General features: G+C 44.5%; 1 protein-coding gene across 7 annotated transcripts in view; it reads right to left on the bottom strand.

The window, feature by feature from the left end:
- Positions 1-3310: 3310 nt before the first annotated feature.
- The window catches only part of ARNT2 (aryl hydrocarbon receptor nuclear translocator 2), an 803119-nt gene continuing 780783 nt past the window's right edge, over positions 3311-25646 (bottom strand). For all 7 annotated transcript variants that reach the window (XM_085644710.1, XM_085644711.1, XM_085644712.1 and 4 more), the window contains one exon: positions 3311-10715. In XM_085644710.1, coding sequence (XP_085500836.1) covers positions 10617-10715 — 99 coding nt within the window. In that variant the 3' untranslated portion in view covers positions 3311-10616. The remainder of the gene's footprint in view (positions 10716-25646) is intronic.

The following is a 25646-nucleotide window of genomic DNA, read 5'->3' as shown; positions in this document are numbered from 1 at the left end:
CTTTCTTGGAGGCTTTAACCTCCACTGGAATGACATGAAAGACTTGGCAGTTTCAATTCCTTTTTAATAGACCTCAACCTAACCCAAATGTGACAGCCCTACTCACATCAAGGGAGCTACCTTAGATCTAGTCATTGGTAAGGTCAACTCCATTCATCTTGAATCTATTGCCGCTTGTGACTGGACAGACCACTGTTACATCACCTTCCTCATCACAGAATCTGTGAGAGTTAATAAAGTTCAGCTAAAGAAACTCAGACACTGGCAAAGAATCCTGCGAAACATAAACTTGGATGATCTGACTTCCATCAGTGACAACATCTTGCCCCCTCCTGTGGACATGTCCGATGTACATGAACTTGCAGACCACTACAACCGTTCCATGTAGACTCAATGGCGCCTTTACAGCTAAAAAGAAGGTCCTCCAAAGTCTCCAGACCTAGGTACAATGGTAGTCCTAATACTTAAAGACAGAATTTGAGACTAGCGGAATGATGGTAGAAATCCTCTTCCTCCCTCGAACATCTCAATCAGCTGAGATCATTGAGAAATATCTATAACAAACGCATTAGATGCTCTAAAGCTAGTTACATCAGAAACCAACTAGAGCAAGACAAAAACTGACCAAACAAAATGTTTGAACTCATCAAGCTTAAATCAAATAGTCAACCTCACCTTCCCTCAGTGGAACTCTGTCCGCAGCCTAACGGCAAGGAATTTGCTTCCTTCTTCTATGAAAAGACAATAAAGTTTAAATCGGATTTAAGGTCTGCTTTGGAGAATATCGACCACACCACCTATCACCCTTCCTCCCCCTCGGTTTGGTGTGCCCCTGCCCGCTCTGATTCTCCCCCCCCAAAAACAATGCTTCTTGAAGCCTATTCAAAACTTTAGATGAGTGCACTATTCTAAAAACACTTGCTGCACGGAAACCCTCCAAAAGTGACCCCTTGCCACCAAACTAATTCAGTGAGATCAGATCATCCATATTCCCACTTTGGACTAATACAGTCAATGCCTCACTACTTCAAGGCTCTATTCCGGATTGCCTAAAGTCTGGGCAGGTCACCCCATTCTAAAAAAACGACTGCAGATCACACTGACAGTCCAATTTCCAACATTCCTACTCTAGCAAAGCTCCTCGAGAAATGGATCCACATCCAGCAATGTAACCACATAGAACAATTTCGACTGCTAGACCAACTCTAATCCGGCTTCCAGCAGGGTCATAGCACTGAATCTGCATTCACTCAATCGTAGATGATGCGCTAAGAATGCTGGATCAGAATGAATCATGCCTTTTGATTCTCCTCGACTTATCAGCTTTTCATACGGTTAAACATGACAGCCTAATGTACCTATTGCAACACAGGATGGGGCTTTCTGTGCCTGTTCTAAACTGGTTCTACTCATTTCTTCACAACAGAACCCAAAGATTTAAGGTGAACCAGTCTCTGCTCACTCTGGGGGTGCCACAGGGATCCACACTCTCTTGGAGTCTCTAACAGAAATTTTCAAACTATCCAGCATCCACTATCACATGTATGCTGATGACACCCAACTGTACCTGAAAGACTCCTCCCCGGAGGACATCAGGTCTCTCAACTCAGCTTTACAGAAAACCTAAAGTTGGCTGACCCATAATTACCTGAAATTAAATGCTCTCAAAACAGAATTCCTCTTAATTGCCCCATCCAAACAGTCACCAGCCATCAAAGAATGGATGAAACAACGAACAGCTCTCAACTGCATGCCAAACATCATTGACTCCATAAGCTCATTGGGAATAATGCTAGATAAGCGTTTGTACATGCAGAAGCACTTCAGTGCTCTCACCAAAGGAGTGAACTTCCAATTGTGCATCCCAAGGAAAATAAAACCTTTCCTACCCCACAATGACTTCAAGGCTACGGTGCAAGCCCTAGTGATCTTTACACTGGATTATGGAAGAGCAACCCTCTGCCAACTTCCCAGATCTAAGACTGCTCCACTCTAGACTAGGCTGCAAGGCTCATCACAGGTTCTAAACGACAATCATAACAAGTCTGAGCTGACATCACTAAATTGGCTCCCATATGAAGCCCGACTAAAAACTAAAAATTGCATGCATGACCCACAAAGCTTTACATTTCAACTCCCTGATATATCTCGCACAAAAACGTGAGCTCTCTGGTGGCTCTAGATCCTCTGGAGGTCCCAGCACCTTACTGCTCAAGCCACAGAAATTCCATAAAAAGAAAACTTACAATTGAGCATTCTAGGGTATCACATCGATAATCTGAAATTCCCTGGCCCCTGAAATCAGACTGAATCACTTGACTGCTTCTTGCAAAAGGGAAGTTAAAGTGATACTGATGAAGACATTTCTGGCCTAGATCCCCGCCCCCCCCGGCACTCTAGGACATGCTTGTTCATATTTGACTGTTATGATTGTATGTTGATCTGTTCGTTTACTGTTAGTACTTCCTGTACCTTTTGTGTTTGCCAAATTGTGTTGTAGCACTTTGGAGACTTTAATTTGAGCACTAAATTGTGTGCTGTCTACCATGATAACAAATGTAACTTTTTAAACATGTTTACAGTAAATTAAAAATATCTTTTTTTTTTTAACTTTGTTAAATACGACATGAATTCAAATGTATAAAATGTGAAATCCTGATTTCAACCCCTTCCTAATAAACAGGGTGCTAACTGCAGTGAAGAAACACTACAAATATTCCATATTGCTTATCATTAGCAGCCAAAACAAGTAACATATCCAGTGGACAAATAGGTTTTGACATGACCACAGACATAATTATTTACAGCATATGACAGGGTAATGGCATCATGCCACAAAGTTGTGTCAAGCTAAACTCTGTTGCAAATCAGAGCATCTGTCTGTAAAAGTTGACTTCAGAATACCTTACACAGACTATAATACACTATATGAGAGATAAGCAAGAGCTAAGCTACTCCTGGTGGAGAAACAGGGAAGAAAAAATAATGCATTTAAGCAAGTATTGATTAGCTTTCTTCGGATCATAACTGTGCAAGGAAAGTTTTGTGACACATCTGCAGAACAAAACGAGTCCCTACTATTACTTTTTATGTTAACTTTATGTTATGCATTACTAGAAAAAACTTGAAGTTACACAAAATGAACGAGTGATAGCCAGGATTCTAAAGATCTGAAAACGATAAAAAGTAGGTAGTGCAGAGACAACCTCTGCTTCCTATGTAGGGAACCACTAGACCCATCTTGTTGCATTGGCTGGATGTGTTTGTCTCTATAGTGATGATCTTTTTAAAACCAATACTAGTAGAATAGTTACAATGCACAATTGATTATCATTTATTGTACTGTAATTAGGAAAAGGCAGCTATGAAGTACAAATAAGCACATGATTTTAGTTTACAGTACGTTACATTCAGTACGTTACATTCAGAAGTACAAAATACATGTTATACACCATAGAAGTAACATCAATATTAAAAGATTAACACAACAATAATCATGAGGCATGTGCTTGTGCAGAGAACCCATATGCAAAGCAAAACTCTGCACTCACTAAACTTCTAGGTTGTTGAATACTCAAATTTCCATAATGGTACCTTGAACACTTAACCTTCCCAACCACTTTCAATTGACCATTCTATAACCACTGAAATGTTATTCCACTTTTGATTCCTCCATAACCCCCACAGCACTTCTGACCCCTGTATGAAATTTCACAGCATCCTCGTCACCATCAAGAACGTTCATGCAAACTTCAAATTCCCACTAGGTAAGCACACCTCCCTCACTTTCAAATTCTCATTGAACCTCATACAAGACATTTCACATCATTCTCAAGCACACCAAGAAATTCACTGCCTCTATTGATCCCACACACCAAGAAATAACAACCATCTCAATGCACCACCAAGGAATCTCATGGTGCTTTTAATCTCTGATAAGAAAACTCATGCCCCACCCGAAGAAAACAAAGGTATCTCGTGGTTCTCTCAACCTTTAACACACAATACCACGGCCTTTAAAGACTCATGGAGAAATATCTTGGTACTCTGCACTACTACCAAGAAATCCCTCAACCCCCAAATGAAGTAAAAGGAAATCACATGGTTCTCTAAGCCCCAATAAGAAACCCCACAATGGCCTACTGAGAAATGTCTTGGTCCCTCAATGCTCATCAGCATGACTTCTAATGCCCAAAAGAAAATTCCATTAACCTGAAACAAAAAATCTCAAGGCCCCTAAAAATCGCCACTATGAAGTATGTTGCTCTTCTCAATACATCACCAACACATTGCACACTGTCACTGTGGCACCCACTAATAAAACCTACAATCTCCACAAAGCCCCATTAATAGATCTCTATGCTCCACACTCCCCAGTAATACATTTCATTGGTCCTCAATGGGGAGCAGAAAAACCTATGACCCTACAACATACGAAATGTCCCCATTTGGCTCACCAGGAAATCAGATTATCTCCTGAACAACTGCATAGAAATCTCAGGTTTTCTCAATTCACAAGACAATCATTCATTGGTCTAATTTATGCAAACAAGAAATCTCAGGGCTGACTTGTTGCCCAGGAAGAAACCTCAAGATCCTTTCAAAATCTACAAATAAACTTTAGGACCCTCCCTTAATTCAGCAGCATCCACCCTCTCAAAAAAGCTCATCGTCTTTACACAATACCATAACAACCCCCTCCTCAACCATGACCACTGAGAAGCCTCACAAGGAAATTAACAAGGCAGGCAATGTTAGGTATCCATCAAAATATATAAGACATTGATTGATTGAGGAAGCAGAGGCTTTTCCTGGGTTCTAACGATCAATAATCATGGAAAAAAGAAATATAAATTAACTGGTTACATCAAACACCAGCAATGCATATGGCACAAGTAAGGCATATCAATTAGCACTGAACTGTTTGAATTGACAGATAGATGGCATTAAAATACACACCATGATAGCAGTAAATTCTTCAGTAAATCACGCAAAGAATTCAGAATCATGCACAGAGATGTGCAAAAAGTATTCACAGTTTTTCCAGAAAAACAAGAATGGGCAACATACCAAGAGATAACCCTGTCTGATGAAGACACAACAAAGGAGAGTAGGATGGAGGTTAATAGGGAAATCAGAAGGCAGATAAGAAGAGCACAAGAATGGGTTGAGCAAGTGTAGAATACCCTCCTGGGTGATAGTGGGCTCTACAAATCTGCATAACATAGGAGGGTAAAGAGATGATGTAAGGTAAATTGGAAGGATTTGGGGTGTGGCGGGAATATAAGTGGCAGAAAAATATGATAGGTAGCAGAGGAATATGGGTGTCAGGAAGAAGACAATGACTTATGTCTGAAGGAATAAGCGGGAACAGAAAGACTGACATGTAGTGGAGAAACATCAGAGATCACACAGGTTATCTTGAGAAGTGTCTGCCCAGCATCAGTGAATGAGAAATTGCACTAACTTGTATAAAGCACAATAGAGGGTAAAAGTTGACTGCATCACTACCTAGCTACACAATGACAGAGTAATGGTGAGACACGTTATACTCTTAGTCCCAGTGATAAGTACTGATATTGGGCCCGATCTATAGTTTGACGGGCGGTAATCCATCCATCAGGGTGCCAAAGGACATTACGTCCACCACCCTCATGGACTACCATCCGTCAAATCTAGAGGTGACCGCCATGCCAGCAGTTATTTCTGTACACTGAAAGAAACCGCCATCATGGTGGTTTCTTTCAATGTGCAAAAAGTTTACTGGACAGCCGCTTTTGGTTTTAACGACCATTCAATAAACTTTGCAGAATATTTTGTTCTTCTGAAATACGCCCAAAGTGGAAAAAACAAAAAATAAATGACCCCTCACACCCGGGGAGTTTTCTCCCAGGGTGTGGGATACATATTTTTCTGTCCCTCGCCACAAAATGTTTCCTGGCTCTGATGGACATGAAATAAAAGACACTACACTGTCCACCCTTAATAGGGCAGTTGGAGGAAGTTATCAGTCAATAGAGCCAAAGGAGCTCCAGCAACAGAAAAACTAAGTTTTGTCGACTTTAAATGAAGTCGGAGTACAAACGCGTGCAATAGAGACTAGCATTACCAGACTCAGAGGTACGTGTTACCTGTGGATTCACTGAACAGAACTGAAGATGATACCTCAGTAACCTGGCTCTCAGAAACCAGTAATGATAAGTTTAGTATCCAATTTGCCAGGAGGCACAGTTACTAATACGAATACTACCACAATACTATCATTGGCAACACAGACAGATCTTGTATTTCAGTGAATAGCAGTGACCTGGTCAAATGATAGCATTACTTTCATGGTTTTTCCTGAAATCTGTGAACTTCCTCAATGCACTTGTCTCAATGTCTGATTCAATAAAAGGGAGCTGGCTGACTAGGGACAATTCAATTAGAAATGGCAATGTGCAAACGTGGTGTATCTAGGATAGACAGAGGTGCTAGAAACAGGACAGAAATCTATCATTGCAAGTAATACATATGAACACGTATCCCTGCCTTACAGCAACTGGTGGTTGGAATATATAGACCTCGATCTCCATCAGCCAGCTTCTTAACTATCCTCAATTTGTTAAGACTTTCACGTCGGGCATACTTTCAGGAATCAGGCTATCTTACCTGTTCATTATTCATTTCTATTTTACTTCAGGATCACTTACTTACAATATGCTTTTGTATTACGGGTTCAATACACATAAACCCCAACAACAATTTCTGGATGTGCAGAAGTTTATTCACGGCTGCCAACCTTCTCGTATTGCATATGAAAATGATAGTCTGAGCTCCTGAAGCAGCTAAATTACAATTATTTTGATGTTTTCACTTTATTGCTTTAAAATCTCTTGATCCACACTTTTGCCTTCATTACGAGTACCGTCCTAACTCTGCGGGGAGATAATGAGGTCAGAATCAATGATAGCGGGACGGAAGAAAAAATTCCAGCCATTATCACCCTGTGAGTTAACAGGGATTATAAATCATGTCCCCCTGAAAGGGGACTAATACCCAGATCTGGGAACACCAGGTCAAATTCAGTCTTTTTTTCCCTCTTCTGGGGAAAAATGGGTCCAAATCCAAATGGGTCCAAATCCTCACACATGTACCACCTGCTTGTAGCAGGTGGAAAATGTTGAGGAAGCCTTTTTTCTTGGTCCTGAAAGGGTATTGAGGTCACAGGAAGGCAGGATTTGTTTTAGTTCAGCTGGAGGGAGCTTTTTCTGCTACCTCCATGCTAAGTATGATAGTAGTTGCAAGCTGCATACAGCAGAGACCCACAGCGCCAGCTGCACCTACCAAGTTTCAGAGTCTGGTGTCTCCGGGTCAAGAATTATTGGGTCCAAAGTTTGGGGACCCTATAATTCCAGGCCCTGAAATACCAGAAAACGTGTAAATCCCAGTGTGGTATTCAGACCTCGCAGGCAACTTGTGATGAACGCTTTAGTGTGGTGACATTTCTGTTACCCTCTTTAAGTATTTGCTTAGATCTAGTATTGTATCTGCATGGAAGGTCTCAAAGGAAGGGAGAAAACAGAGCTGCTACACAGAGTTGCCAAGTGAGGGAATTTGCAAGTTTAGTTCCGAGGGGACTTCTGCTGGCTATTGGTGAATGGTAGTGATTGCACACTGCCCAAGTATTAATGTGTTCTCCCAGTGGTGCATTTGGCACTCCATTGTGACAGTGAGACAACACGAACGATTCTCAAAAGTTTCTGACGCAATGCCTCTTGGCACAGCACTCAGGTCCTCAACTATGCTCCATCACTTTGTACAGTGTCTCTGCCATTTTGAGATTTGGTCTGCAAGCCAAGTATATTTAGAGTAACTTTCAAACCCTTGAACAATGGAGTCTTTTTTAAAAAAAACTTCTGTCTCCCACGAGCAAACTCAATTCAAAATTGTGCAGAGCACTACGGAGACAATATTTTCTTTCCTGTCCTGCGACTAGTATCAGAATATTGAGCATAGGGTTAGAACCATCTTATGTGCGGAGACACCCAGAAAGGATACACACGTATAGAAAATAGTAGCCGTTCCCCTAATGATATCCCAAGTCTTCGGTCAATGGATTTATCCAGTGCAAAGCCATACACAAGATGGAGGAATTTTGGGTCTCAGATGCAGGCTACAAAGTAAAATAACGGGGTATAGAAGCCATCCTGGGATCGGACTACACCAGTGGGATAATGGAGAAACACATTGTCAAAGCATGCCTTTCAGGTCCAAAAACAATGTGTTATGTTAGATAGCCATCCCCGCTATACAGCTCGAGAAAGAGAGGCTGCAACATATTTTCTTTGTTTTACACTGCTAGTAGGGACTGGATGTACAAGGCACTTGGAAACACCTGTTACAGAGCATCAGAAAACACAGTCTTGCACTTTTCAAATGTTCTGCTTGTTCTTCTATGTATTGACATTCAACTACCTTCACACCAAGATAACATGCTACTGTATCCTTTTTTTACCACGCATGCCAATCCTTTCCTACCATTTCTGATTTCAAAATACTGTATGTTCTAATAATAAATAATAATTAGTACATGTATGTAGCACACCTTGCGAATTATTTTACATAATTTGAGTGGTTTAATAAATAATAGTTTTGATAATAAAAGAAATGATGCTGTTAATTTAGCCTGATAAGGATTAAGTCCATGTGGCAGTTAGGGTGGGCAGAGCCACCTGGACTGGCGCTCCGAGCCCTGTCTCCAGTGCTGGTGCTGACAGCAAGGCCTCCAGCCTAACTCTGCATTCCAGGCACTGCAATTGCCACAGGGCTAGTACAGGCATCGTTTAAGGGGAAACAAGAGCAAAGTTTCATGCACTGGAATTTACAGATGTGTCCCAAGCGCAGGAATAATAAAATGTCTGGCCAGCTGAGTAAGGGGACTAGGAGTGTGAAAAGGGTCTCTAGAACTGGGAGTGTCAGTATTGGCCAAATGGCTGTGTGTGTTGGCACCCCATAGTAAGCACTCAAGAGTATGGTTTCTATAACTGGACAAGCACCATGGGCAGCTTTTTCAGGGCTGGTATTATGGGCTAGGTCCCAAAAGCTCCAGTATGGGCCTTATCTCCAGGGATGTACCTATGATCAGTATTCCTTTGCTGCAACAGTCACTGACGTCTGTACTGCTGGAAATGGCAGCAGGATGACTTTAACATCCTGCTACCAGGGTTGAAGGGCAGGCACTGTGAGCATGCAATCTGGAATGGCATTGTATGTTCTGAAACCTTGTAGAGTAGTCAGGATTGTGGTCTTTTGCTACAATTCAAAGGATCCCAAAGCTGGCAGTGTAGAGAGGATCAGAAACAAGGAGGAGACCAGGAGCTGTATTTATACAGGTCCTGCACACTAGCTCCAAATTGTACTGAGTATCAAGAAGGTGTGCAGTTCCTAGTGAGAGGATCGGGGAAAGGAAGGTCTTTCTTCGTGATGTCCTCACACACCCCGAAAGATGTCATGCTTCATCATTGGGCCAAGCTCCTCATCGAGCCGGCTCTGCAATGCCCGACGGGCTCCCGTAAACGCTGCTCTTTGGCGGAGATCTTTTGAAGAAGCCTTAGGGTGCGTGCAGGTGTGGGGGCTGGGTAGTGCACAAGAAAGTGGGTTAAAATAAGTATAGACCCGTCCTACACTCATAAGTGTTTATTGATGTGGTAGCTCAGGCTGAATTAAAAGTTATCAGTGCCCTAGATGGATATAATATTCCTAAAGGGCTTGCAACGCCGGCCCAACGAGGAGCTTGGCCCAATGAAGAAGTATGACATCCTTCGGGGTGTGTGAGTGCATCATGAAGAAAGACCTCCTTTTCCCTGATCCTCTCACTAGGAACTGCACACCTTCTTGATACTCAGTGTAGAGAGGATCACAAGATAGGCAATTGCCCATGGAATGATCTCTTGTCTGTGCCCCCTAGACAGGCTCACTGAGAACAGTCATGTGATAAAGGTCCCCACAGTGAACTGAGGACCTAGAGCCAGTCCTAGAACCAGTTCTATGGGCATGATATTTTACCAGTGATGCAACAGAAAAAGCACCTGCATTATGCTCCTCCATCCCCAGGGAGAGGGCAACTTAAACTTAAAAGGTGAAGTTTGATGAAATGAAAAGGTATTTTGTGCACTGGTCAGTCACACTGCAATATCAAATATGGGGTTAAATACTATCCTGCTTAAAAAATGTTGGGAGAAAAACAAGGAAGAACCTTGATCTCTGCAGCTGGAGTACTATCCTACAAACCATTAGATCATTTGCGCTGGTCTGGTAGTGGCAGCACCCACATTATACAACTTGTTCGTTTCATTAAAGTTTGAGAGAAGCATCTGACTTTTAAAATCAACCTGAAAATGTAGTTTGAGAATTAGTCACATTCGTTTCAAAATGTGGTGGTTTTCACAGTGATGATTCATTCTCTCCTGCTCTGGACATGATGAGAACATGTATGAGACAAGCTCAAGGACCAAGTTTTCTCCTGGAATTCAGCAATGTCTTATGATTTCTGCTACTTGCTCACATGACGACCATCATAGTAAGCACAGCCAAGGACAGAGAATGCTATTTCCAGAAAACTGATCCTGCCAAAGTTATTCAGAAAACGGTGGGAACATTCCAAGGTCTGCAAAGTCTTCAATGTTATAATTTCCACTTCCTTGTGTTGGATCTCCAGGCATTGGCAACATATCCTAGATCAAATATGAAAAGGAAAATACGAATGGTTATTCTCAGCGATAAGATCCCACAGAAATTAACACTTGAGATCCGAGATGCAGGCATGAAGGACTTTTACAAGATGAGAAATCTAGATCAGTAAACACTACTGCCAAAGCATGAAGGGCTGCATCAATTCTCTCAACACTACAACCAGATTATGAAAAATATTAATCCTCTGTAGTGTGTTCTATCCCCCAATAAAAGCCAGATCTCCCTCTCCCACTGTTCCCAATGCAGGGTCATCAGTTTAACCATCATGCCTGAAATATACATTTATTTGTTCCCTGTCCCATTAACTGCTTCATATTTCCAGGGCTAATCATGTTTTCCTCATGTCTCTGATCCTCATCCCCCCTAAAGCATACCTGATCTCTGTGTCATTTTGGCCTTACTGCTTTGACCCCTTTCCCTTCTCTTTGGACCCTCCATTGCTATGTTCATTTTATTACAGGCCTAGGTACTAAGTCTGTCCCGAACTTTAGTAAGCAAAACTGTAAAAGGTGCAGAATGACCAGACAGCACAAAAAGTTCTAACAGGCCCATAAATACTATTATTAAATTTAAAAAGGAAGAAGTAACATTTCTTTGCTATTGTTCTTTCTAGTGGACACTCAATATAACTGTAGATTCCTCACCTACAAAAAAAGAGGCACCAGGCTGGCTCCAGAAAATATATTCATAGCGCAGCTCCTGTGAGTCATTAGGTTGTATGGTATGGTTATGTGCTGACTTGACACCACCCCATATAAGCACCCTCCCCCCCCCCCCCAACAGCTGATGTCAGTTTCCTATTTTTATCCTTTCCATGCCCTCAGACGTTGAGCGCAAACAATTGTTGGTAACAGAGTGCTTAATACTAACTTTGGACATTTGTATATGCTAAAAAGAGGCCACTCCGCAGAACAGGGAGGTGGAAGGGTGGTAAGGAAATTCTCTGTTCTAGTATCCACCAAAAAGAGCGCCACCAGGGGTATCTTGTTCCTCTCATAGGTGCTTAGGACTGCAGTTTCCTCATCTTGGAACTGATTCCAGTGCACTACCCTCCCCTGGTTGTGTGTGTGTGTGTGTGTGTGTGTGTGTGTGTGAAGTGGACTCAGACCCAAAGGTCTTGCAGGACTAAGTGGGTGAAACGCCCTTCCGGCAGACTTGATTCTTAAAAAAAGTAGTGCTTCATGAATATGTGTAGTAAAGACCACCTCGCAGCCTGGCCGATGTCAAGAACAGGCACTCTGCATGCCAACATGGTGGTAGCAGCCTTGGTTCTGGTGTAATGGGCTCTCAACACTTTCAAGGTATACTCCTGGGCCAATGCGTAGCAGATCTTTAGGCAGAGGACTATCCACCTCAACACAGTCCTTCTGCACATCATTTTCTCTTTTTGGTGCAGAGAACCCAACAAAAAGTTGAAGTCCACTCAACGGTCCTTGGTACAATCTGAGGGAAATCCCCTTTTGGGGTACAATCGATGGATCCTTTCGTCATCTTCAGAGGAGTAAGGGGGAGCGATGAAAGCTGGAAGAGTGATGGATTGCTTAACTTCAAAGAGTCATAACATTTGACAAGAGTGCTGCTGGAGGCCTCAGTGCCAACTTGTCTGGGAAAAAGTTTGTGAAGTGTGGTTGCAGTTTAAGAGGCTGAAGTTCACTCGTGTCAGGCGCTGACATAATTGCACTAAGGATGACAGTCTTTAAAGTCAGGAGACGCAGAGAGAAACTATACATCAACTAAAAGTGGGTACACATGAGAAATGTCAAAACCAATTTAAAGTCCCATTGTGACATCACAAACTGGGAGGGAACGCGTCTCAAAATTATATTATACCTCATCACAGCAGGAGATATAAACAAGGTCGGTCGGTCTATCAAAAGTAGAAAAGCAAGAGGGGTTCAAAATCACCTCAAATAGTGCCCATTGCAAGACCTTGTTGGGCCAAAGACAAAACAAACAAAAGGGCATCCAACAGCTTTGCTTGTAAGGGGTCAGTTTTGCAAATCCTTTACCAGGCCACACATTTTTCCCAGCGCCCGGAAAAAATAGATTTTGTGGGAGGGTGCCTAGTAGCAAGGATGACATCCACTGCTTCCTGTAGTAGATCAGATATAGTCAGTTGCTGCTGCTCCATCTCTAGGCATATCGGTATAGATTGTGCAGATTTGGGTGGAGGACCCGGTCTTATTAATGAGGCAGGAGATCCTCGTGATATTTGGCATGCGGACGGCACTGTTACTCTAGAGCAGGGGTACTCACAAACTTTCTCTTGGGGGCCAAATTTACAGTGTGGTTTGTGGCCGAGGGCCGCTCCTTGGGGGCGGGGCTAGAGCAACAAAAAAAAACTGTGACCATGAGGTGGAACACAGGTCCCTGCAGCGGACGCCTTCGTCCACTGAGCCACCGGACCCGGCATACACATATCTCTCTATCTCCCTCCCTCCCTCCTCCGTCTCCCTCCCTCCTCCGTCTCCCTCCCTCCTCCGTCTCCCTCCCTCCTCCGTCTCCCTCCATCCTCCGTCTCCCTCCCTCCTTCTAAGTCATGGTTACCTTTTTCCTTTTACACTCATTATTCTGAAATTAGTGAGTGCTTTTGCATGAAAAGGTAAGGCCATGACTACAGGACCCGGAAGGGACCCGTTTCAGTGCCCATTGCTTATATTCTTTCAAAACATAGGCAGTATGGTATAAAAAGACCACATTCGTAAACACACAGTCGCTGTACACATTTTGTTTTCCAATTCACCCATCAAGCAGGTATTTCAGTACCTCCAGGCAAGGTGCACTTTCCCACACAGGGAAAACTATGTTGTTCAAAGAGAGAGGAGAAAACAAAAGTATCACTTCACTGGCAAACACTGTAAAGTGGCACTAATGTGTTTAGGTGTAAATAAATCAATCTAGACATCTTGTAACCACTCTGTCTTGCTTTAGTTATTTATTTTTCACATTTGGAATGTTTTATTTCTCTCCACCCGGAGGCTGCACCGTTTCCAGCAAAAATGTTATTCTTTTTTGGATCCATTTCACAGGAGAGCAAATAAACGAAAGGCGGAAAGAGAGGGTAATACCCGTTTCTTGAAGTCTCGGTTTTCACTAACTGAGGAGCGAGACAGAATGAGAGGGAAGACTCTGAGGCTTAGATGCAGTCACCATGGTGTGCGCACACAGTTTAATTTATGGGGACTTGGGGAGTCTGAAGAGGATTGCTTCCAGGCGCAGCCGTCTCCCTCACTTAGAATGAGGGGGCCCCTGGAGTGTGGGTGCCCCCCGCACCGCGATCTATGCGTTATGCCCCTGGCAGCTGAGGCAGCTTCCCTTCCAGGGCCCACACACAGCCCCACCCGAGTACTTCACAGGTCTTTAAGAGACCATTTGCATGATAAAGAGGCTTTGTTGTATTTCACCTCTTAGCGCACCAGCAGCTCCACGTGTTTGCTGACACTGTTAAACAAACACCGGTACGATGTCTGCAAGGTCCGCGGGCCGCCAAGAAAGGGTTGCCAGGCCGCTGGCGGCCCGCAGGCCGTACTAGGAGTACCCCTGCTCTAGAGGTACTATTGACAGTACATTCAACTCGTGGTCATACATATGGATTGAGCATAACATAAGGACATATTGACGATATAACCTCTAATACAAAGAGGAGGAATCTTATCTTCATAATATTTTCATGCTTGACTAAGTGGGAACACTCCAATTCTTTACACGAGGTTCAAGTAACACAAATTTGAACGAAACGCGTTGGCTGGATGTTTTATATGAAAAAAGATCAGAAAATAAAAAGGAATATCCATAACAAAATTGCCTGGCTTATGACTTTGGATACAAATATAACCAGTGCACCAATCCATATCAAGTACAATTCTCTATCCTGCGGAGCTGCTGTACCAAACAACGGCAGGTACAGGAATTGTTGTGCACGGACAGTTTAATCAAGAATAAAGAAACAGAAAGTGAGGGCACAATGGTCCGCCATTGTGGTATTGAAAAGGTTCCGACATTCTCCTGGTCCAATCTGGAGCCACTAGGATGCACTTGGGCCTGGCTGTTCCTGATCTTTTTCAGAACTTGGGGCTGGACAGGCAAGGGCGGGAAGGTGTACAGAAGTCATGGGTTCCAGCTGGAACGCATCTCCTAAAAAGTATTTTTGCGGAAACTCCAATACATAAAACCTTTGACACTACACGTTTTTGGTGAAGAGATCTAGTCAGGGTTCTCTCCACTGTTGGAAGACCTCTACACCACCTCAGGAAGTAGACATCATTTCTGTTTCGCCAGACACCACTTTCTCAGTTCCTCCTCTCTGGCATTTAGGGACCCTGCCAAGTGGTTCCCAATCAGGAAAATGCCCTGGCGCTCCAACCACCTCCCAAGGTGCACAGCCTCCAACTCCGCCCCACTTGTTACAATACCCCATGCGGTTGCGTTGTCTGCGAGAACCTGCCTCCCTTTGATGGATGGCAGGAAAACAGTGTTTAATTTGTGAAAGAATAATGCTCAAATGTTGGCAGCCGGTGCAATTAAACGTCGGCATGCCGAATACCAAGGTTGGTAGTCTTTAATACACTACCAGATACTCCCTGTCCATTTTTCCCAATCTTGCAGAGCCCTGCTTTCTGTTTATGATAGATTTGCTGCTTTTTTTCTTCCTCCATCTTTATGATCTGTGGGATTCTCCTTCTCTTGCACTCAGTAAATATCTAATACTGAAAAATAAATGAGGATCCCAAAAAATAAGTGCAGGTGCCCCGAAACAGCAACCGCCAGCTCAAATTAAGCACTTGAGGAACGCCTTTAGAGTCAGATGAAGTGACTTCAGCAGAATGATGTGAATCTGGCCCTCTGCTGGAAATCGGTCTCCCCTGATCTCCACATCCCCTAGATGACCTCCCCAGCCCAGCAGGGATGTGTTAGTCACCACCATCACCTCTGGCAGTGGAAGGGAGAAAGTCTTGCTGCTGGACCAGTTGTGTTTGAGTAGTCACCATTGCATATCTCAAGCAGTCTCCTTGGAGACCTAAATGGCACTGGTCTGGCTGCCTGGATGATGGGCCCATTAAAATTCCAAATTCTATTACAGAGCCTGCATGTACCACCTGTCATAGCTGCTGAGGAGGGTGCACGAGGCTAAGAAACCTATAAGCCTCAAAGCTGCTCTCATCGTCATTCAGGATGGAGCCTGAAACATCAGGCACATAGGCCGACTGTCCTGGAGTTATTGTGGTGGAGCTAAAAATCTACAAACTCCACTATGTCAAGGATTGGTTCAATAAATGGAAGCTTCTGCAAAGGTGGGACTTTGGTACCCTATAATGAAACCCAACGATGTCAAGAGTTCTGCTGTTGTCCGGAGGTGGTCAACAACTGACTGTGGCAAGTCTGCCTTTAAAAGCCAGTCGGTGAAGTATGGGAATACTGGTATCCCGACTTCTGAAGATGGGCGGCAGCAACGTTTGTGACCCTGAGGGGTGCTGGTGAGGCTGAAAGGGAGCACAGAAAATTGAAAATGCTCCTGGCCTACCTTGAAGCCCTGATAACATCTGTGGGTATATGAAAGTACACATCTTGCAGGTCCAAGGATACCATCCAGCTGCCCGGGTACAGTCAGACAGGATCTAGGGAAGCTGAGTACAGTCGGACAGGATCTAGGTCAGAGTGTGCATTTTTCTTTTCTTCGCAGGAAGGAATTCAGAGGCTGACATTACAGAATAGGTTTGAAGCCCCCATTCTTCATAATTAGGAAAAAGCGAGAGTAAGAACTCCCTCCTATTTCCAAGTTCAGGAGCCTCTCAACAGCATCTTTGGAGAACAACAACTGCACCTCCTGTAACAGAATGGACAGGAGCTCATTTGAAATCCACTCTGGTGTGGAAGGAATAGTGGGCAAGGCAGAAGGAAAAGATAGAGCATAGCCATTTTCAATTATATGTAAGACCCATCTGTCAGATGTGATGGCTCACCAACCTGGGAGGAAATGCCAAATCCTATTCCCAACCCCCACAACCTCTGCCTCTGCCCACATACTGGGGATGCACTACTTAGGGCAAACTAAAGTGATCTGGTGGCCACTGTAATAGGGAGAGCTGGCCTACACTATAAAATCTTTGTTAGATCATTTGTTTTTGTCTTCACAGAGGGTTGCTGTAATACGTAGTGCCTCAGCTGCCCTCTAGAACGCCACCACAAATGAAGCACTCTCTTCCGACAGTGAGGCTTTGTCTCATAACCCACTGCCATTCAGTAAATCTTTATATATATTTATTATTTAAGGTAGCATCATTATAGTGAGGGGGGAGCAAGCCATCCTCAGCCCAGTCATCATCACCTTACCTATCCTCTGCTCGGTCATAGTATTAGAGTCGGAAACAAAAAAATAACTGATCTTCTGCTGGTAGATGTGATGAGTCAAGTTACATGACAATTCATTACGCTTTTGTGATTAAGTAGTGCAATAACAGTCGGGCTGAAGTCGAAACCTCTGTCACCGGAGTAGCAGGGACCAGCGTGGGTCTCAAGGCTAGAGTATACGTCTATACTGATGTCGATACTGACCCAGAAATAGGTCCAAAGAAGGCAAACAGTGCCACTGATCAACCTGTCAGTGGTCCAACTGGAGACCTCTGCCATTTCATGGAGCCTGTAGGTGCACCACAGGAAGCGAGACCCACTCTAAAAATTGCAGCATGGCGTTCTTGAGGGCCTAGATTTACTGCACGGTAAAAAATGGCCGGGTATATTCAGGGCACATCATGACCGCCTGAAGGAATAGATTCCATGGTGGAAGACCTTGAAGGGGTTCAACTGACATCATGCGGCCCTCGCGCCTTCTCTTTAGAGTGGCAGGAGAGAATCGAGCGCTGAATCACTTTCTTATGCTTGTGTAAGAAGCTGGACTTACCGGAGGACTTTGGGCGCAAGTTGAAAGGTCGGGGGAATGGCCTTGTGACCGAACCCTTGCAGACTACATGAATTGGGAGCTTCTTGTTTTCAGTAACATACAGCTTCCTGGTCTCAGATCGCATTGAAGACAATTATCAATTGACTTTGTTGTGGCCCGAGCCAAGACACCAAAGACACACCTCACGCGGCTCTGTGATTGCCATCTACTTTCTGCGGTCGCAGCATAGCTTGACACCATCTATTTTAGGTGGGGACATCATTTCCTAGCACAACGGTGAAGTCGTTTGAGAAACCATTGGAAAAATCAACAAAGTTGAGAATAGAACACCAATCCACGTCAGAAGGTGCTGAAAGAAAGGAACGGACTTCAGCGTGCACAAATGAAGCTTATATGCAGCTCCACTCCGTAACATCCGGAGTGATGTGGAATCAATGTGTAGCTCCAAGATGACACCTAGTGGCGCGCCGGAGCACTGCTATGAACAAATCCCCATTGCATTGTCTGGCGCATTGAAAGTGTTCAAAGGTGAGGAAGAAAATAAGTCACTTACTTGTAACTACGGTTATCCAGTGTTGGTATGTTTCATAGATTCACATGCTTGAATCATTCCCCGCCGTCGAGATGGGAGTTCCACAGTAACATAATCAAGCAGCAATAGATAATTGCCATAGGCTATAATGGCTCCAGGACTTGGATTTAATAGCCTATTTCCTTATTCAAAAAGGACCAAACTCTGAACACAGCCAATCCGCTGCTAGCACCCGCTAGAACACTCCCTGCAGAGGCAGATACCCTCAGATTTTCTAAGCACAAGTGGGAAGTAAGTATTCCATAGTGCAAAGAGGGAAGCCTTTACGGGGAGGAGAGTGGGTTGCATGTGAAACTATGAAAGATAGCAATTTTGGATAACCATAGTTACAGGTAAGTTATTTTTTTATCCAGTATTGGGGTATCTTTCATACATTCACATGCTTGAATCAGAATAGCAGGCAGTATCCTAGAAGATCATGCTGTCGGTAGTGGATGGAGGGTGACATCTAAGCTATTGATGTATAGAGTCTGTGTGGTAAACTAACATTTGTAAATCTCCAAATACCCTTCCAATCCTATAAAGGATATTACATGTGTGACATGACAAAAAGAAACTCTTATACAATGTCCTGGGCGACATATTGTTCTTTGTCACAGGTCATAAGAGATGGTAATGGTTGTAGTCATATGGGTTTCGATTCCGATAACAGAAGAAGTTCCAGGAACCAATGTTGTCTGGGCTATCGTGAAGCTATCAGAATGAGACAACATCGTTCTGTTTTCATTTTGGTCAGCACCCTGGTAAATAATGGGATGGGGAAAAGTGTAAGCATATATCACTGACCACTGCATTAAAAGGGCATTACCCCACGACCCTGGGAGAGGGAACCTGCTGGTACAGGGTGGCATTTGGCGTTCTCTTTCGTGGCAAAGAGGTCTAGAGATGGCTTTCCCCTCATTTGAAACACTCTGTCCAGCTTGTGCAGTCCCAATTCCCATTTGTGGCAACTGGACTATGCTTAATGCATTCGCTAGAGTGTTGAACAGCTCTTGATTCGGCTTTGAACGAGATCCTGTGTTGCGTTGGCTAGTCCCACAGCGCCTGTGCTTCTTGTGATAGCGTGATGGATTTGGTTCCCTCCTGCTTGTTGACGTGGTACATGCTGGTCATATCGTCCATACGAACCAGCACAGAGGAACCTGCTATCTTTGGCAGAAAAGCCTGAAGAAATAGGAAGATGGCCTTGAGTTCTAGCCTGTCGATATGCTGTAGCCTTTGCGCACTGGACCATTTGCCCTCGATTTGTAGCTCCTGCAGATGGGCCCCCGAGCCATCTATAGAGGAATCTATCGTTAAAATAAAATCTGGGAGGATCTGAAGGAAGGTAAGGCCCTCAGAGATTTGGCCTGTGATATCACTATTGCAGGGCTTCCTTCATGCATGCTGTGATCTGTATCATATCCTTGAAGGATCCAGAGGCTTGCAGCCACTGACTCTTGAGTTCTTCCTGAAGAGGTCTCATCCTTAGACTGGCTAGTGGTATCATGTCTATTGCTGATTAACATATTCCCAGGAGTGATTTGTATGTTCGTACTGAAACTGACCTTTTTCTTGACATGTTCTTTGCTAGCTGTTGCAATCGTATTTACCTCTCTTCCTATAGGAAAGCTTTGCACTGAATGGTATACATCATAGCTCCTAGAAACGATATGACCTGACTGGGAATGAGTGAAGATTTTTCTCTGTTCACAGTGAGCTCTAGAGCCTGGAACAACTGAAGACAAGCGTTCGTAGTCTGAGTGGCTTTCACTGCCGTTGGTGCTTTGAGCAGCCAGTCGCCCAGGTATGGAAATACCTGGAGTCCTTGGGATCATAGGGCTGTGGCTACCGGGGCAAGGCATTTGGTAAAGATTCTTGCCACTGATTTGAGGCCAAATGGAAGTACTTTGAATTGGTAGTGAGTACCAGCTACAGTAAATCTTAAAGATTTCTGATGCTTTTGATGGATAGGGATGTGAAAATACGGGTCTTCCAAGTCGAGCGAGGTCATGAAGTCTCCTCAATTTGAGACGACTAGGAATCTCGGAAAGTGTTACCAATCTGAACGTCTGTTTTCTGAGGAACATGTTGACATTCCTGAGATCCATTATTGGTCTCCATTAGCCTGATTTCTTTTTTATGAAGAAAAAATGGGAACAGAAACCTCTTCCCCTTTGAGATAAAGAGACCTCTTCTATTGCTCCTTTGGAGAACATGACCAGGGCTTCTTTGCACAGTAAGTGAATACGAGGAGTGGGGGCTCCCCTGGGTTGAGTATTCGGTGGTCGCCAAGTGAATTCTAGGGTATGGCCAAAGGTTACAAGGTCTAACACCCACTGATCTGTTATCTTGCGCCACTGATGTATATGGTTGGAAATCTTCGCACCCACAGCTTGGGAGGGGAGGGAAGCTGGAACCAGGACCTGATCATTGCTTTCTGTTAGAGTCACAACCTTGGGAAGGCGTTCTTTTGAGGCCTCCTTGGCGAGAGAAACCAGCTGTAGAAGATTGGTGGCATGCAGGAGTGTTATAATTTTGATTGTATTTAGATTGGTAGGGCTGATACTGTGGGGTTCTCTGGTAACCTCCTGTATACAAGGTAAAATCTTTTCCTCTGGCCCCACTGAATGGCACTTTGGGATCTTCAGGTACCTTACAATACTGGAAACAGGGAATCATGGTCGAAAGCCATATCTAAAAATGTTGTTTGCACTTCTGGCCTAAAAGTGGTAGCCTTCAACCATCCCGGTCTTCTCAGTATGGTGACACCCTTCAATTGTATAAAACCAGTATTGACCACATCCATAGCGCAGTCAATGGTTTCTGACGCTGAACGTTCTTCCTCCAACAAGATCTTTCCAGCCTCCTGCCTTTTATCTTCTGGTATTAGGTCCACCAAAGCTCCCATGTCCGACCACATCTGGCAGTCATAATAGACGATAATAGCCAAGGCAATCGCTGCCCTGATTGTGACTGGGGCCATAGTAGAGAAGCACTTTCCTAAAATGTCGTTCCTGCGCCCCTCCTTATCAGGTGGAGTAGTGATTGGAGTGGCAGGGTTTTTGGATCTCCTTTGCGCTGCTTGGGAAATGACCGAATGTGGTCTAGGGTGTCCTGTGAGACAAGATGGAGAATCCTCTGGAGGTCTATACTTTATCAATTTGTGGGAGTACCGGAGGTACTGTTGCAGGTGTGTTCATAATTTTGACACACTCTTGCCATACATAGTCAATAATGTGTATATAGCGTTCAGACTTCCTAGTGTCCTCCTTGAAATCATACAAGAAGCAGTCGGTCTGCTTGACTGTCATTGGCAAGTTGAATCTGGTGGATGCTCTCTCCATTAGGTTATTGAATCCTCAAATGTCCTACGGAGGAGAATCTGATGGCAGATATGAAGGAGGAGAGGGTGTTGGTATGATATAATCATCCCAAGGATCTGGCACCAGGAGAGGATCGGGGAGATCGTCTTCCTCTCTATCTTCGTCTGAAGCAGATGTATCCTCTGTGATGGGACCTGCTGTTAAGTGGCGAGGAGTAAGAAAACAAGTTACTTACCCGTAAGGATTAGTTACTTACCTGTAATCCTAGTTCTTTTCCAGGTTTATCCTCATCAAAGTCATAAGCACCTGAACATTCCCGCCCATGCGCGGGACCCCGGAAACACAATCACATATGTGAAAAACATATGTATCTCTATATCTATCTATCTATCTATCTATCTATCTATCTATCTATCTATCTATCTATCTATCTATCTATATCGAATATGCTACTTACCAGTATGCATCTGTTCTTGGCATGTAGGGCTGCTGACATTCATATCTGTGCATAGATCGCCGCCTAGTGTTGGGTCCGGATGATTGCACATTGTTGTCCTGGAAGAGTCTTCGAAGTATCACAAGATAGGTGGCTCCTCCCCTGGACTACAGTGCGCATGGGCATCCTCTCCTCTCCATGAATGTCAGCAGCCCTACATGCCAAGAACAGATGCATACTGGTAAGTAGCATATTCGGTTCGAGGCATGTGGGCTGCTGAATTCATATCTGTGCATAGAATATATAGCAGTTCCTCGATTAGCGGCGGCTGCCCGTGCCAGCTAAGCAGTCTGAAAAAGAGTCTTGAGAACAGCCTGTCCTACAGCTGCCTGCTGTTTTGAGTGTACATCTACACAGTAGTGTTTTGTAAATGTATGTATAGTGGACCATGTGGCTGCTCTACATATTGCTTCTAATGGAATGTTTCCCAGGAATGCCATGGACGCCCCTAACTTTCGTGTTGAGTGGGCTCTCGGAGGAATAGTTAACGTGCGTTTAGCTTTTTCATAACAAATTTGAATACATTTAACTATCCATCTGGCTATCCCTGCTTTGGAAATGGCGTTGCCCTTATGTTGTGGAGAAAAGGCAACGAATAGTTGTTTTGTTTTCCTAAAATCCTTGGTCCTGTCTATATAGTACATGAGGGCTCTCTTTAAGTCTAGTGTATGGAGCATTCTCTCTGCGACAGTTTCTGGATTTTGAAAGAAAACAGGCAGTTCAATAGTTTGATTTATGTGGAACTGTGATATTACTTTAGGCATGAAGGTGGGGTTGGTACGTAGTACAACTCTGTTCGCATGAACCTGTATGAATGGCTCCTGAATGGTTAGTGCCTGGAGTTCACTAACTCGTCTCAGCGAAGTGATCGCCACCAGGAAGGCTACTTTCCAGGTGAGGAATTGAGTCTCACAGGAACGTAGAGGTTCAAAAGGTGGACCCATCAATCTGGTGAGGACCACATTTAGGTTCCACACCGGCACCGGTAGGTGCCGTGGAGGGATTACTCGTTTTAGCCCCCCCAAAGAATGCTTTGATGGCAGGCACTCGGAATAATGAGAGGTGTTGCCTGTTTTGAAGATAGGCTGCTATTGCGGTGAGATGTATGCGTATGGAAGTGTATGCTAGACTGCATTGGTATAAGTGCAGCAGGTAACAGATGATATTCTGAGTAGATGCATCTAGCGGGTTGATGTCATTGTGTTGACAGTAGATGACAAACCTCTTCCATTTCGCCGCATAGCAAGCTCTTGTGGTGGGTCTCCTGACCTCTTTGATGATGTTCATACATTCTGGAGGCATGTTTAAGTATCCAAACTCTAAGACTTCAGGAGCCAGATCGCCAGGTGCAGCTGTTGCGGATCTGGGTGCTGAATTGCGCCATGGTTCTGGGTTAAAAGTTTGGGCGTTAGTCGCAGCGTTTGATGTGGCACCACGGAAAGTTCTAGAAACGTGGTGTACCATGGTTGGCGTGCCCACGTTGGAGCAACCAGGATGAGTGTCATTGAGTGTTGCCTCAGTTTGCGTGCCACTAGCGGTAGTAAGGGCGCTGGGGGAAAAGCGTACGCAAATCTGCCTGACCAGTTCATCCATATCGCATTGCCCTGTGACTGTGGGAACCTGGCGGCAAAGCTTTGGCATTTTGCATTTTCTCTTGTGGCGAATAGGACTATTTCTGGATGACCCCACTGCTGGAAGTACGTTTGGAGTACTGATGGATGTAGCTCCCACTCGTGCATTTGGTGGCTGTGTCTGCTGAGCAGATCTGCCATCTGGTTGTCTTTGCCCGGGAGGTGTTCCGCCATGAGGAAGATGTTCCTCTGAATGGCCCACTTCCACATGCTCTGAGCCAGATGAGACAACTGCGGAGAGTGTGTTCCTCCCTGCTTCTGAATGTAGTACATGGCAGTCATGTTGTCCGTCCGGATCAACACGACTTTGTTGCACAATTGTACTTTGAACGCCTTCATGGCTAGGAAGATTGCCATCAGTTCCAGAATGTTGATGTGCATCTTTTTCTGCTGTGTCGTCCATAGTCCCTGCACTGTATAATTGAGTTCATGAGCTCCCCATCCCTGGAGAGACGCGTCCGCCGTCAGTATTATTTGTGGAACAGGCTCTTGGAACGGTCGGCCCTTGCAAAGGTTTTGTGGATTCCACCAATGCAGAGAGTTGTATGCCCGACCGCTCACCAACACTAGGTCTTTTAACTGTCCTTGAGCCTGATTCCATTGACGTGCTAAGCACTCCTGAAGCGGGCGCATATGTAGTCTCGCGTGCGGGACTATGAAGATGCAGGAGGCCATCATGCCTATTAACTGCATGAACACTCGGGCTGGAAGGGAGTGTTGAGGTCTGAACTTTGCTATAAGCAGTTGTATGCTGTTGATTCTCACTAAGGTTGGCTGAGCAGTGGCTGCCAGAGTGTCTATGGTCGCGCCTAGGTACTGTTGTACGTGGGCTGGTTGATGGTGTGATTTGGGATAATTTAGGGAGAATCCCAGACTGTGAAGAAGGTGAATGGTGTGGGACATGTGGCTGGCGCATTGCTGGGCTGGCTTTGCTTGAACAAGCCAGTCGTCCAGGTAAGGGAAGACATGAATACGTTGTCTTCGCAAGTGAGCAGCCACCGTCGCTAGGCACTTGGTAAAGACCCTGGGAGCTGTTGTTACTCCGAAAGGGAGTACCTTGAACTGATAATGTTGATTTTGAATAGTGAACCTGAGATATTTTCTGTGGGATAGGTGTATGGGAACGTGGAAATACGCATCCTTTAAATCTAGTGTTGCTAGGAAGTCTCCCTGACTGAGTAACGGCAGAACCTGCTGGAGGGTGATCATATGAAAACGTTCCGACAGAATGTACATGTTGAGAGGTCTTAGGTCCAGTATAGGCCTGAGAGAGCCGTCCTTTTTGGGGATTAAGAAGTAAAGAGAGTACAACCCTAAACCGTGCTGTTGGGTAGGCACGGGCTCTATGGCTCCTTTTTGCAGCATGCTCAGTACTTCCTGCTGCAATAATGTCAAGTGCTCTACGGACATAGGACGTTGTCGTGGTGGTATCTTGGGTGGAATGGATGTTAATTCTAGACAATAACTGTACTGGACAATGTCTAAGACCCACCTGTCTGTGGTGATGGAACTCCAGACTGGCAGGAACTGTTGTAATCTCCCCCCGACCGGTGTTATGTGGACGGGGGGCGGTGACAAGACGTCACTGTTTGTTATTGGCAGAGGATCCGGTATTGTTGTTTCCTCTGCCCCTGCCCTTGGTGCTGGAGCCACGGTATCCACCCCTATTGTTTTTATTATAAGGAGTTTGTGACCCTCCTTTATTGTACTGCTGCTGGGAGCTGTGACCTCTAGGTGCTCCTGAACTTCTGGGGCGACGAAAGGAGCCACCACGAAACTGCTGCGATTGTAGAGCCCCCATAGATTTCGCAGTCTCAGTGTCTTTTTTAATCTTTGAGTGTGGTGTCAACTTCAGGGCCAAATAAGAAGTCTGGGTTGACTGGCTGATGCAAGATATTTGTTTGAATGTCTGGTTTAAAGCCTGATATTCTCAACCATGCATGTCTCCGTAACATCACACTAGTGTTGATGGCCCTGGCTGCTGTGTCTG

The sequence above is a fragment of the Triturus cristatus genome, chromosome 3_1, assembly GCF_964204655.1.
Source record: "Triturus cristatus chromosome 3_1, aTriCri1.1, whole genome shotgun sequence".
Lineage (NCBI taxonomy): Eukaryota > Metazoa > Chordata > Amphibia > Caudata > Salamandridae > Triturus > Triturus cristatus.
Note: the sequence above shows the minus strand (reverse complement) of the source record. Positions and strands in the feature narration are given on the sequence as shown.